The 13,600-nt window shown below is 39.9% G+C and overlaps 1 protein-coding gene across 1 annotated transcript in view; it reads left to right on the plus strand.

The window, feature by feature from the left end:
• Positions 1–13,600, plus strand: part of LOC109917169 — a 45,564-nt gene that overhangs the window by 12,759 nt on the left and 19,205 nt on the right. The window contains exon 3 of the mRNA XM_048600854.1: positions 12,060–12,141. Coding sequence (XP_048456811.1) covers positions 12,073–12,141 — 69 coding nt within the window. The 5' untranslated portion in view covers positions 12,060–12,072. The remainder of the gene's footprint in view (positions 1–12,059; positions 12,142–13,600) is intronic.

Raw genomic sequence — 13,600 nt, forward strand, 5'->3', positions numbered from 1 at the left:
ATGGCACGCCACGAAGCAGGCTATTAATAAACACATTGAACTCGACCCCATATACATGCCACTACGGAGGAAACCCGGAAGTGAGGCAATCCATCGCAACGGACCCCAGGGTTTAAAAACCAGGCGGGAAAACACACCGACGCTTCATCAGAGGCTGCACTGAGGATGTTACCCAGCACGGTAACGAAACGTCTGCGGAACAACAAACCAGCTCGACGAGCCAACCAACCTCAACACCCACAACCCGAGCTACAGATCTACTCCAAAACCTTAGAGAAGACATTTGACAAAGTGATTGTGCAGTAAACCTATGTTCAATTAGAGCTCATAAGTGTTGTGAGAAATATATTAACATGGAGGTAGCGTTTTTAGCTAGTACGGAACAGAAGGCACAAATGGATAACTTTAAGGTTGACAGGATGTGATATGTGAAGCCTCACAGGAATCAGAGCTTGAGAGTCAACTTTTTTTTAAAATGTTATTCACTCATGGGATGAGGGCATCACTAGCTGGACCAGCATTTATTGCTATGCGTATGTGCCTTTGAGAAGGTCATGATGAGCTGCTGCTTTGAACTGCTGCAGTACATCTTCTACAGGAAGACTCAAAATGTCTTTAAGGAGGGAATTCCAGGATTTTAGTCCAGTCATACTGAAAAGAATGGTGATATATTTGCAAGTCTGGTGACTGGAAAGGAGTCCGAGTTATGCGGCACAGAAACAGACCCTTCGGGCCAGCTCCAACCTTAAACTGATCTAGTCCCATTTGCTGGCATTTGATCCATATCCCTATAAACACTTCCTATTCATGTACCCATCAGATGCTTTTTAATGTTGTCACTGTACCCACCTCAACCACTTCCTCTGGCAGCTCATTCCATTCACGCACCACCCTCTGTGGAAAAAGTTACCCCTTAGCTCCCTTTTATATCTTTCTCCTCTCAACTTAAACCTATGCCCTCTAGTTTTGGACTCCCCTATCCTGGGGAAAACGACCTTGGCTATTCATCCTGTCCATGTCCCTCATAATTTTATAAACCTGTATAATGTCATTCCTCAGCCTCTGATGCTCCAGGCGGAAAAAAACAACCTAGCCCGTTGAACCTCTCCCTATAGGTCAAATCCACCAAACCTGGCAAAATCCTTGGAAATCTTTTCTGAACCCTCTCAAGTTTAACAACGTCTTTCCTTGAGCAGGAAGACCAGAATTTAAACACACATTGTAAAAGTTGCCTCACCGATGTTGGGGACAGCATGGTGGCTCAGTGGTTAGCACTGCTGCCTCAGAGCGCCAGGAACCCTGGTTCGATTCCACCCTCGTGCGACTACGTAGAGCTTGCACATTCATCCCATGTCTGTATGCATTTCCTCTGCTCGGGTTTCCTTTCACAGATCAAAGATATGCAAGTTAGGTGGACTGGCCATGCTAAATTACCCACCCTATCCAAGGATATGCAGGTTCGGTGGATTAACCATTGGAAAATGCAGGGATAGGGTAGGGGATGGGTCTGGGTGGGCTGCTCTTCGGAGGATCAATGTGGAATTGATAGGCCAAATGGCCTGCTTCCAGTTTTCCAATGATTCTAATGTCTTGTACATTGCAACATGACATCCCATCTCTTCTGCTCCGTACACTGACCAATGAAGGCAAGCATGCTGAACGTCGTCTTCACCACCTGGTCTACCTGTGACTCCACTTTCAAGGAACTGTGCACCTGCACCACTAGGTCTTTTTGTTCAGCAACTCTCCGCAGGGCCTTACCATTAACTGTTCAAGTCCTGCCCTGGTTTGCCTTACGAAAGTGCAACACCTCGCATTTGTCTAAATTAAACTCTGTCTGCCACTCCTTGTCCCATTGGCCCATCTGATCAAGGTCCCGTTGTACTCAGAAGTAACCTCCTTCACTGTCCATTAACACCACTAATTTTGGTGTTAACTGCAGACTTACTAACCATGCCTCCTGTATTCATATCCAGATCATTTATATAGATGATGAAAAGCAGTGGAACCAGCACCAACCCTAGTGGCATTCTGCTGGCCTCTAGACCAAAAACAGCCACCAACCACCACCCTCTCTCTTACCTTCAAGCCAATTTTGTATCGTGTTGGCTAGCTCCCCATGGATTCCATGTGATCTAACCTTGCTAATCAGAACACCAAGCAGAATCTTGATAAATACCTTTTATTTCCCCACTGTCCCAATTACATTACGTAAAAGTAAAAAAGTCAATTAGTTTTAATAATTGCCATAAGGTTAACTTCTGTTATAGAATTAATTATATGTGTAATGTTGTATAACTACTACTGTCAGCATTTTGTAATTTATAGTTTGTGATCAATCTAGCTTGTACAGGACATAAGAGAAGGCATCTCCTAAGGCTAGTTAATCTTTACATCTAAAGTTTTTTAAGGCTTGTATTATCAGATTTATATTATACTGGTTATGTATTGAAACCAACTTCTATGATTTGAGTATTTTTAGCTAGAAACTATTTAATATTGCCGGTGGCATCAGAGGTAACTATTTACTATGAAATAACTTTAGCTGTTATCCTTGCAGCTGCTTGACCTAATCTAGCACCTGACGCTATTCATTTACTGGGACAATCACCCTTTCATTAATAAAGCTGGAATTGATCATTTATCTATCCTAAGGCATCCGTTTATCAGAACTGTCTCAGATGGGAACATACAGCATTCTTTTACTGACCTTCTAGCAGTTCTGTTCAAAGGTACCATTGCATTTCACTGTGTGAGCATGCTGCTTAGCTTTGCCTAGCTTCTGTCTGCCATCTTGTAAGTAGGCATGGCCCACTTAGTGTGTTCAGGTACAAGTCACCTTGCATAGCCAGGTACAGATCACCCCTACAGTGGGTTTGAAGAGTGCTGTCTTAAAAAGCCTTGGTAAATTTCTGCCAGTGCATCTTTTACGTGGTACATACTGCAGCTACTGAGCATAAATGAGCTGCTTTGTCTTCAGCGGTGTCAAGCTGCTTGAGTATTGTTGGAGCTGTGCTTAACTAGGCAAGTGGAGAGTATTCCATCACACTGCCAACATTTGCCTTGTACAGACTTTATGGAGTCAGTAGGTAAATTACTCATTGTGGTATTCCTAGCCTCTGACCACCTCTTGTGGCCACTGTTTAAATGGCTAGTCCAGTTCAGTTTCTGGTCTATGGTAACACTAGGATAGTAGTTGTGGAAAAACTATTGAATGTCAAAGGGTGATGGTGACAACTGCTCTTGTTGTCAATGGTCATTTCCTGGCACTTGTGTGACGGACATGTTCCTTGCACTTGTCAGTCCATACCTGGGTATTGTCCTGGTGTTGATGCATTTAGACAGGTATAAAACATAAATGCGTCATTTTTTGGTTGCAAGATATAAAGACTGGTGTGCCAGAGATCAAGGTTGGCGCCTCAACATTTTACATTTTATATAAATGGCTAAAGGGATCAAAGGTAAGGTTGCTAAACCTGCTGATGGCAAAACTACATGGGAAAGCAAGTTGTGAGGAAGACCAGGAGATTGGGAAGGGTTACAAATGACAGGTTGAGTCAGTGCACAAAGTCTGATGAATGGATGATAATGTGAGAAAAATTGAAATTGTCCATTTTGGCCAGAAGACTTTTTTTAAAAAGCATATTATTTAAATGGTGAGAGATTACAGAAGTCTAAAATCAGTGAGTCTCTCATTAATGGTTGGGAAGCTTTTGAAGACAATTGTTAGGGATAAGATAACACACATTTGGAAAAGCATGATCTAATTAGGGATAGTCAGCATGGCTTTGTGTAGGGCAGGTCATATCTTACTAACCACATCGAATTTTTTAAGGAGGTGATGAAGGTATTCGAGGAGGGTAGAGCAGTCGATGTTGTTTACGTGGATTTTACTAAGGCTTTCGGCAAGGTCCCTCTTGGTAAGCTCATCCAGAATATCTCGATGCATGGGATTCATGGTGACTTGGATGCGTGGATTCAGAATTGGCTTGCCCATAGAAGACAGTGGTGGAAGGGTGTTTTTCAGGCTGGAGGTCTGTGACTGGTGGTGTTCTGCAGGGATCTGTACTGGGACCTCTGCTGTTTGTGACATGTATAAATGACTTAAATGAAAATGTAGATGGGTGGGTTGCTAAGTTTGCAGACAGTACAAAGATCGATGGAGTTGTGGATAGTGTAGAAGTTTGTCAGAGGATACAGAGGTATATTGATCTGGTATATGGTGGAGAAATGGTAGATGGAATTTAATCCGGGTAAGTGTGAGGTGCTGCACTTTGGGAGGTCAAATGTTAAGGAAAACAGTTAATGGAAGGACTCTTAACTGCGTTGATGTACAGAAGGATCTTGGGGTTCAAGTCCATAGTTCCCTGAAAGTAGCCGTGCAAATAGATAGAATGGTAAAGAAGGTGTATGACATGCTTGCCAGTGTTGGTTGGGGAGTTGAGTACAAGATTCGAAATTTCATGTTGCAGCTTTATAAGACTTTGGTTAGGCCACATTTTAGAGTATTGTGCTCAATTCTGGTCACCATATTACAGAAAGGATATGGAGGCTTTGGAGAGGGTGCATAAGAGGTTTACCAGGATGCTGCCTGGATTAGACAGTATGAGCTAAAAAGAGAGGCTAGAAAAACTCGGGTTTTTTCTTGAACGGCGGAGGCTGAGGGGAGAGTTGATAGAAGCCAAAAAAAGTTATGAGATGCATAGATAGGGTTGATGGTCAGAATGTTTTTCCCAGAGTTGAAATGCCTAATTCCAGGGGGCGTGCATTTAAGGGTAGAGGAGTATTGTCCAAAGGAGATGTGAGGGGCAAGTTTTTTTTTTTTTTTTAAACAGTGTGGTAGGAGCCTGGAACACACTGCCGGGGTGGTAGTGGAGGCAGATACAATAAGGGCATGTAAGAGACTTTTAGATAAGCTTGTTAATATGCAAGGAATGGAGGGATATGGATCAATGGCTGGCAGAAGGAATTAGTTTCATTTGGCGTCATCTTTAGAACATTAAGAACTAGGAGCAGGAGTAGGCCATCCGGCCCCTCAAGCCTGCCCTGCCATTCAGTTAGATCATGGCTGATCTTTTTGAGACTCAGCTCCACTTACCCGCCGGCACACCATAACCCTTAATTCCTTTACTGTTCAAAAATTTATCCAGCCTGGCCTTAAACACATTCAGCGAGGTAGCTTCAACCGCTTCACTGGGCAGGGAATTCCACAGATTCACAACCCTTTGGGTGAAGAAGTTCATCGTGACCTCAGTCCTACATCTGCTTCCCTTTATTTTGAGGCTATGCCCCCTAGTCCTAGTTTCACCTGCTAGTGGAAACAACCTCTCTGCCTCCACCTTATCTATTCCCTTCATAATCATATACGTTTCTATAAGATCTTCCCCTCATTCTTCTGAATTCCAATGAGTATAATCCCAGCCTACTCAGTCTCTCCTCATAATCCAACCCTCTCAACTCTGGAATCAACCGAGTGAATCTCCTCTGCACCCCCTCCAGTGCTAGTATATCCCTTCTCAAGTAAGGAGACCAAAACTCTGCACAGTACTCCAGGTGTGGCCTCACCAGGATCCTATACAGCTACAGCGTAGCCTCCCTGTTTTTAAACTCCATCCCTCTAGCAATGACAGACAAAATTCCATTTGCCTTTTTAATTACCTGCTGCAGCTGCAATCCTACTTTTAGCGATTCATGCACAAGGACAACCAAGTCCCTCTGCACAGCAGTGTGCTGCAATTTTTTAACCATTTAAAACATAGTCAATTTTGCTGTTATTCCTACCAAAATGGATGACCTCACACTTATCAACATTGTACTCCATCTGTCAGACCTTTGCCCACTTACTTAGACTATTTATATCCCTCTGTAGACTTTCAGTGTCTCTGCACACTTTGCTCTGCCACTCATCTTCGTGTCATCCACAAATTTTGACACACCACACTTAGTCCCCAACTCCAAATCGTCTATGTAAATTGTAAACAATTGCGGTCCCAACACTGATCCCTGAGGCACACCACTAGCCACTGACCGCCAACCAGAAAAACACCCATTTACCCTTACTCTTTGCTTTCTACTAGTCAACCAATCCTCTATCCATGCCAATACATTACCTGTAATACCTTGCAACTTTATCTTGTGTAGCAGCCTTTGGTGTGGCACCTTGTCAAATGCCTTCTGGAAATCCAGATACACTACATCCACAGGTTTCCCCATTGTCCACCATGCAAGTAATGTCTTCAAAGAATTCCACCAAATTAGTTAAACATGACCTACCCTTTGTGAACCCATGCTGGGTGTTCCCAGTGGGAGAATTTGTATCCAGATGTCTTGCTATTTCTTGCTTAATATTAGATTCAAGCATTTTCCCCACTACCGAAGTTAAGCTAACTGGCCTATAGTTACCTGCTTTTTGTCTACTTCCTTTTTTAAACAGTGGCGTCACATTGGCTGTTTTCCAATCTGCGGGAACCACCCCAGAGTCCAGTGAATTTTGGTACATAATTACCAGCGCATTTGCTATTTTCCCCCATCACCTCTTTTAGTACTCTGGGATGCATTTCTTCAGGCCAGGAGACTTGTCTACCTTTAGCCCATTAGCTTGCCCAGCACTGCTGCTTTAGTGATAATGATGGTTTCTATGTCCTCACCTGCTATAACCTTCTTGCCGTCAGTTTTCGGCATGTTATTTGTGTCTTCCACTGTGAAGACCGACACAAAATAACTGTTTAATGCCTCGGCTATTTCCTCATTCCCAGTTATTAAATTGGCCTTCTCATCCTCTAAAGGACCAATGTTTACCTTCGCCATACTTGTATGATTTACATATTTATAGAAACTTTTGCTGCCTGTTTTTATATTTTGAGCTAGTTTACTCTCAAATTCTATCTTTCTTTTCTTTATAACTTTTTTTGTGGCTTTCTGTTGGCCTTTAAAGATTTCCCAGTCTACTAGGTTCCCACTAATCTTTGCTTTTTTTGCATGTAATTTTTTTTTAATGTGATACTTTCCGTTATTTCCTTAGACATCAATGGTTGACCATTTCTTTTCCTACAGTTCTTCCTTATCACTGGAATATACTTCTGCTGAGCACTGTGAAAAATCATTTTGAAGGTCCTCCACTGTTCCTCAATTGACCCACCATAAAGTTTTTGCTCCCATTTTATCTTGCCTAACTCCTCCCTCATCCCATCATAGTCTCTTTTGTTTAAGCACAAGACATTGGTACTGGATTTAACCTTCTCACGCTCCATCTGTATTTTAAATTTGACCATACTGTGATCGCTCCTTCCGAGAGGATCCCTAACTGTGAGATCATTAATTATTCCTGTCCCATTACACAGGACTAGATCTCGGATAGCTTGTTCCCTCGTAGGTTCCATTACATATTGTTCAAGGAAATTATCGCGGATGCATTCTACGAACCCCTCCTCAAGGTTGCCATGACCGACCTGGTTTGACCAATCGGTATGTAGATTAAAATCCCCCATGATAATTGCTGTACCATTTTTACATGCATTAACTATTTCTATGTTTATTGCCTGCCCCACCACGATGTCATTATTTGGTGGCCTATAGACCATACCTATCAGTGACTTCTTCTCCCTGCTATTCCTGATTTCCACCCAAATGGATTCAACCTTTTATTCAGTAGAACCTATATCATCTCTCACTACTGCCCTGATATCCTTAAAAATCAGAGCGACACCCCCTCCCTTACCTTCCTGTCTGTCCTTCCGTACAGTTTGATACCCCTGGATATTTAACTCCCAGTCATGACCATCCTGTAACCATGTTTGACACATGGGCTGAAGGGCCCATTCTTGTGCTATACAGATCCATGTTCTAAGATGCAGAATGATCTGGGTGGTCTAGTGCATGAATTGCAAAAGGTTAGTTGGCATTTAAATTAATATTAAATATTCCCTTTTCCTAGTGAGAGGAATGAACTCAAAAGTATAAACGAACACTAAGATACTGGCCATAATTTTCCTGTTCTCCCTTGCTATAGATACAATGTCAGTGACCACAAGAATTACAAATATTGACACTGTTGTTCCGAAAACTCTAATGTTAAGACCAGCAACCAAGGACCGATGAGTTTTAACCCTAGTGATGGAAAGCATTTAGAAACAATAACTTGGGGTAAAATTAAGTCATTTGGCCAAACACAGATTAATAAGGAAGCCAATGTGGATTTGTTAAAGTCATTCCTATTTAGCTAATTTGAGTGTCTTAATGATGTAATGATTGATGTGGTGCACATGACTTCTGAATGGCTTTTTACTGAAGTGCTTGTTGGTAAAGTTGAAGGTGATGGAATAAAAACGGCAGTGGATATGCAATTTTTAAATATTTTTAAGGCAGATTCTTACCAAGCGGATGAAGATTTTCAGAGATATGCAGGAATGTAGAGTTGAGTGGCCCATCTTGTTCCTTGTTCATCTGTTCAAGTAGACAGATTTTAATCAGAAAGGTAACCAGGGGTTATGGGGAAGTGCAGGGAAGCAGAATTGAGAATGATCACACCAGACATCAGAATGGTGTTGTAGACTCGGTGGGCTGAATGGCCTACTTCTGTTCCTATATCTTATGAACTGATGATCTTCCTGAAACATGCAGGATCCTGAGGGGAAAAGAGGGGCATCACAGCTAACGAGGATTGAAGAAAAGTTGGAATTACTGAAGTAATGCATTTACTTGGACGTGAATGTAGTTTAAGGCTATATTTGCTGAGGACTTAGCTGGGGAAAACATAGTGAATGTTATTGAACCAAACATGGTCAATTGTTAAATTTGAATCTGAGGCGATCTGAGAGGGAATAAAAAGAGTAATAACTGCCTGATTAAAATCTTGCTTATACAATGGAAATGCATTAAATAACCACGTCAATCTGGAAGGTGTGTTTAGGTCGTGGCTTTTGTTTTGTAAAAGCTTACCAGTTATTTTGGGGATAAAACCTTGCAAGCTTATGTCTGATGTATTGCCCACCAATTCAAATTCTATGAATTGTAGAATATCAATGCTTTCTTTGTGTTGCACCTTTAAATTTACAGAATGTATTGTTGCTGTACTAGTTCATCACTTAATAGTGAGAATCGAAAAGTAGTCCTGAAAAACAACACAGACTTCGAGGAGTACAAGGGAAAATAGTTATGCTGCATTTGAGGAAATGCTGTCGGTATTATGTTGCTTTAATTAGTGACTTAGTAAAATTACCACTATCTGATTTCTAGGTATTTTTTTATTATAGTTAATGCATTCTTTAAGACAGTGAACTGCAACATAGTCACTGTAATATGTTCAAAGCAAACCAAGTTTGGCCTTAATTATCAGTTATTAAAACCAAATGAGCATTTTTGTTAATGGCAGTTTGTAGTCCACAAGGCATTGTGGTGGCAATATATTGAGGAATTATTTCTTTAAACATAAATCTTACGTATCATCCACTATAGATATTAAAGGCACAGATTGAATAAACCAGTATAACATGAAATATCTATGTGGATTTAAATGATCCTAAGTAGCAGCTGAGAACTAAAGGTCAATCTGTGTTGCGTTTTTTTACGTATTTGCTTTCAACAGTCTTGGTGCTTACATAGTTATAAAACAATTACTCCTACATCATGAAAGCAGAAAAGACAATAAGTATCGGCTTTGAAGCCGTAGAGTTGATAGAAAATGACTCATTCAATGTTCATGTGAATTACAGTACATTGCCTAAGAATTGTTTGCATAGACAAAATGTTAAACAACTTTGTTTCCTTTGACTGAAATTTATTTTACTTCTTTTTTACTGAGGATAATTGAATTTGAAATCTATTCTTGGTATTAAACATGGCTGATTTTGCACAAATACCCAGGAATAACTTTTCTATTACTTATGTATGTTTACAATTGTAAAAAAATGAAGCTAAAAGATATATCACTATTGCCAAAATTAAGAAAAATAAGAATTTCTGTGTGACGTCGTTTGGTTTATACAACATGGTCTTGAAAAGGAGGCTTGTTCAGTCACACCATCACGCCATCTACAAGAGCCAGATTGGATTGTTGACTCTAAATTAGTGAATAAACGAACCCCTTTTATTAAAATGATAATTATGTATACTTTGCCAGATATTCTTGTATTGAAAATATAGTTTATATGTTTTAAAGAAGATAACTGTCGATCTGTTTGACTTCCTCAATGAAATAGATTTGCATCAAAGCGTAAATGATTGCCGGTGACAACTAAGCTCATTGGAATTTTATACTCATGAATTGCATGTAAAACAAAAATTGAGCATGTTGCCTCAGAAATCTGTATCATTTTTTTGAAAACTCTGTTCATAAACCTCTCTGATCAAGATTTTGCACAGATACCCATAGCCCTGAAATAGTCCTGGGTCACAAATTTCAGCTTCTGAGCCTGTGACTGTGATTCACAACTCTTTCTTATCCTTTCTGATACCTCTGCAACGTTTGACATTTCCTTTCAATGTCTGCTGTACTGTCCAATACTATTAGACAGACCTTGCCTGATTCCATTTGGCTTTGAAATCATTGCCAGAAAATTTGCATTGGCATTACCTTTCACAGCATTTACTATTCTGACATGACTGCTTCCATCTCCGAAGCAGCACGGTGACTCAGTGGTTAGCACTGCTGCTTCACAGCGCCAAGCACACAGGTTCAATTCCAGCCTCTGGTGACTGTGTGGAGTTTGCACATTCTCCCTGTGTCTGCATGGGTTTCCTCCAGGTGCTCCGCTTTTCTCCCACAGTCCAAAGACTTGGGTGGCTTAGCCATGCTAAAATTGCCCGTAGTGTTTAAGGATATGCAGGCTATGTGCATAAGCCATGGTAAATACGTGGATAAGGGAATAGAGTAGGGGGTGTGGGTCTTCAGAGGGACTCGATGGGCCAAATGCCTGCTTCCATGTTATCAGGATTCTTGATAACGTATCATTACCCATCTCCACCCTGCTTCGGCTTGTCTGCTGTTGAATCCTTCGTCCATGTGTTTGTCAGCTCCGGATTTGTCTATTTCATTGCTCTCCCTGCCAGTCACTTCACCTTCAATGAGCGTATTCATCCAATTCATAGTCCAAACCTAATCCCACTCGGTCATCCATCACTAACTTTGCTGACCAATATTGGGTGCCCGTGCACTGTGCCTCAGTTTTGGCAAACTCACCCTTGGGCTAAAAGCCCTCCTTGGTCCTCCAGAAATGTTGTTGCTCCAACTATGAATTCTTTCACATCACTATTGGAGGCCATGCCTGTAATAATCATATTTCTGTAAAGGGCAGTAAGACAATAACCATCTGTTAAAGAAGCTTTATAAATGTGATTGTAGTTGTAAAACCAAAAGATATGCATTGAGACTATACTCTTGAGAAAGGAACAAATCTGATTTATTCAAAGAGCTATTTATTCCAAGAAATTATTGAAAGCCAAAAACAGCATTTTAAAGAAATTTGTGTAGACTATTTCCATTTGTTGAGCGATTTCCTGGTATTCGGTAATTTCCGAATTTTGTTTGTGTAATTTGAAATTTGTAGATTATTTTTAGTTTGTGCCACTTTCAGATTGGCAAGTATTCTGCATGCCTTGTGTTCTCCAGTTTTTTAAAAAACTGCTATTATCTGCAGAAGGCATGCAGATTTTAGTTTAAGAGATACAGTCTGGTTGTTGAAACTGTTTTATAACCATTACTAACAATGAAGACTTTGGAGAAAGCCTAATTAGTAGCTGCCGTCGGTACTGTTTAATACAATAAATGTTTTAAATTAATATTGAATGCAAAATCAAGTTACTGTGATAGTGTGACTACATTTCCTAACACAAGCTTCACTTGAATATCAATGCTATTGTGTGATTCGTAAAACTACACAACTAGAAATCTTTTGGCTCCATGAAATGAAAGGGTGATTCTAATTGAGATTCATAGTTTGCTGCCCAATGACTGATAGCTGAAGGCTGCTTTTTCCTTCTTTCTTTCCTCATAAGACTACTCATCTTCTTTGCAAAACCTAGTTTCTAAAAACTTAAATTTGTTTTTTGTCTGTTCATTCTAGCACCTGCTTTCTCATGGGACCATTGAAGCAACTGAAGAAAATGGTTGATCCAAACCGTTTGTATGCCACCATTATTATGTTGGTAATTAGAAGTTTACTACAGCAAGTTTTCTTCCAGTAGTTCTAGTATTTATAAATTTGGCATGCATTCTCTCAATGAATTGAACAAATGTATATAAAGTACTGAACCATAAAAGGGCATTACTTACAGGGACAAAGGAGTTGAAATTTATAAGGAATAGGCCAGAAAGTAGAGTTGATGCCAAAGTCTGATCATTTGGAAAATTAAGTCACAGGCTCATGGGGCCAAATGGCCTACTGTTCGTAATTTGTATGTTTGTATGATTTGAAAATGTAATTTTCCTAGTAATTATTCTGAATTAATTTAAAAAGTGCAAGCCCAAACTTTGTGTAAAATTTTCATAGATCCAAATTGTCACTATAGCTCTTTCTTCATCATCCTTTCTCTCCAACCCATGATCAAAAATACCACTACTTTTTGGCAAATAACTCAGCACTATCTGGCTTTGAAGTTGTATTTGTTTGACCCAGTTTAAACTACAGGTAGTAAGTAAGTTACCAGAGCTTGCTGAAACATTTGGTCCTTTCATTAGCTCACTATCTGCTGCTGGGGCTTTGAATGTCATTTAATTGATGTGACTGAAAAGATTTCTTTCAAATTCCAACATTTGTGTATACCTGTTGCACAAATTGTCACCCCATTCTGTAATATTTGAAGTGCACTTACACTTAACAATGGAGGCCCTCAATCTATATTGTGATGCATATAAATATTTTTTAAAAATCAAACATAACGGGCATATTTTAAATTGGAGAGAAATGGAAACATTTTGTCTTATTGTAGAGTGTTGTGTGTCACTTTCATTCTGTTTCATCCATTTACTTAGTTAAAACAGGAATATTGTAGAATTGTTGATCTATCAATGTGTTTTACAAGCTATTGACAGATTTTTAAATGTGTAAGAATGGGCATTCATGTTTGTGTGCGAAATTACTTCAGTCTGTTTGACTGCCAAGTCCAATTTTCCTACTAAAGATTTTGCTCCATAGAAAATCGCATCTTGAACAGTCATGTATGATTTCTATCTAATTTGTAGTACAAGAACTCCTTCTGTGGACTGTTTCTATCAATGGCTGCAGTCTTTCCCAGTGAAAAATAATCAACTATGTTAAATACACTCAATTCTTTTGGTGGCTTGTATAAATTTGTTTAATTTTTCTTTTTGTAGCTTTACAATGCTACCTCAGATTTTTGGCAGCTTTCAAACAGTCCTTTTCTGCAATACTGTCCTCTATAAATATAGATCAAAGCATAAAAATGTGTGTTAAGTGCTATGTAACAATGCCCCATCTCTATTGTTACATTATTCTCTTTGGTATCATGCCTGTTATTTGCTTGACATAGGAAGTTCTGAATGGTGACATGAGAATGACTACACTTGACATCAAGGCCACATTTGACTTTGGCATCAAGGAGTCCTCGCAAAACTACAGTCAACTGGGAGTTGCGGGGGGTTAAA

Source organism: Rhincodon typus, chromosome 9 (genome assembly GCF_021869965.1).
Source record: "Rhincodon typus isolate 14 chromosome 9, sRhiTyp1.1, whole genome shotgun sequence".
Taxonomy (NCBI): Eukaryota; Metazoa; Chordata; class Chondrichthyes; order Orectolobiformes; family Rhincodontidae; genus Rhincodon; species Rhincodon typus.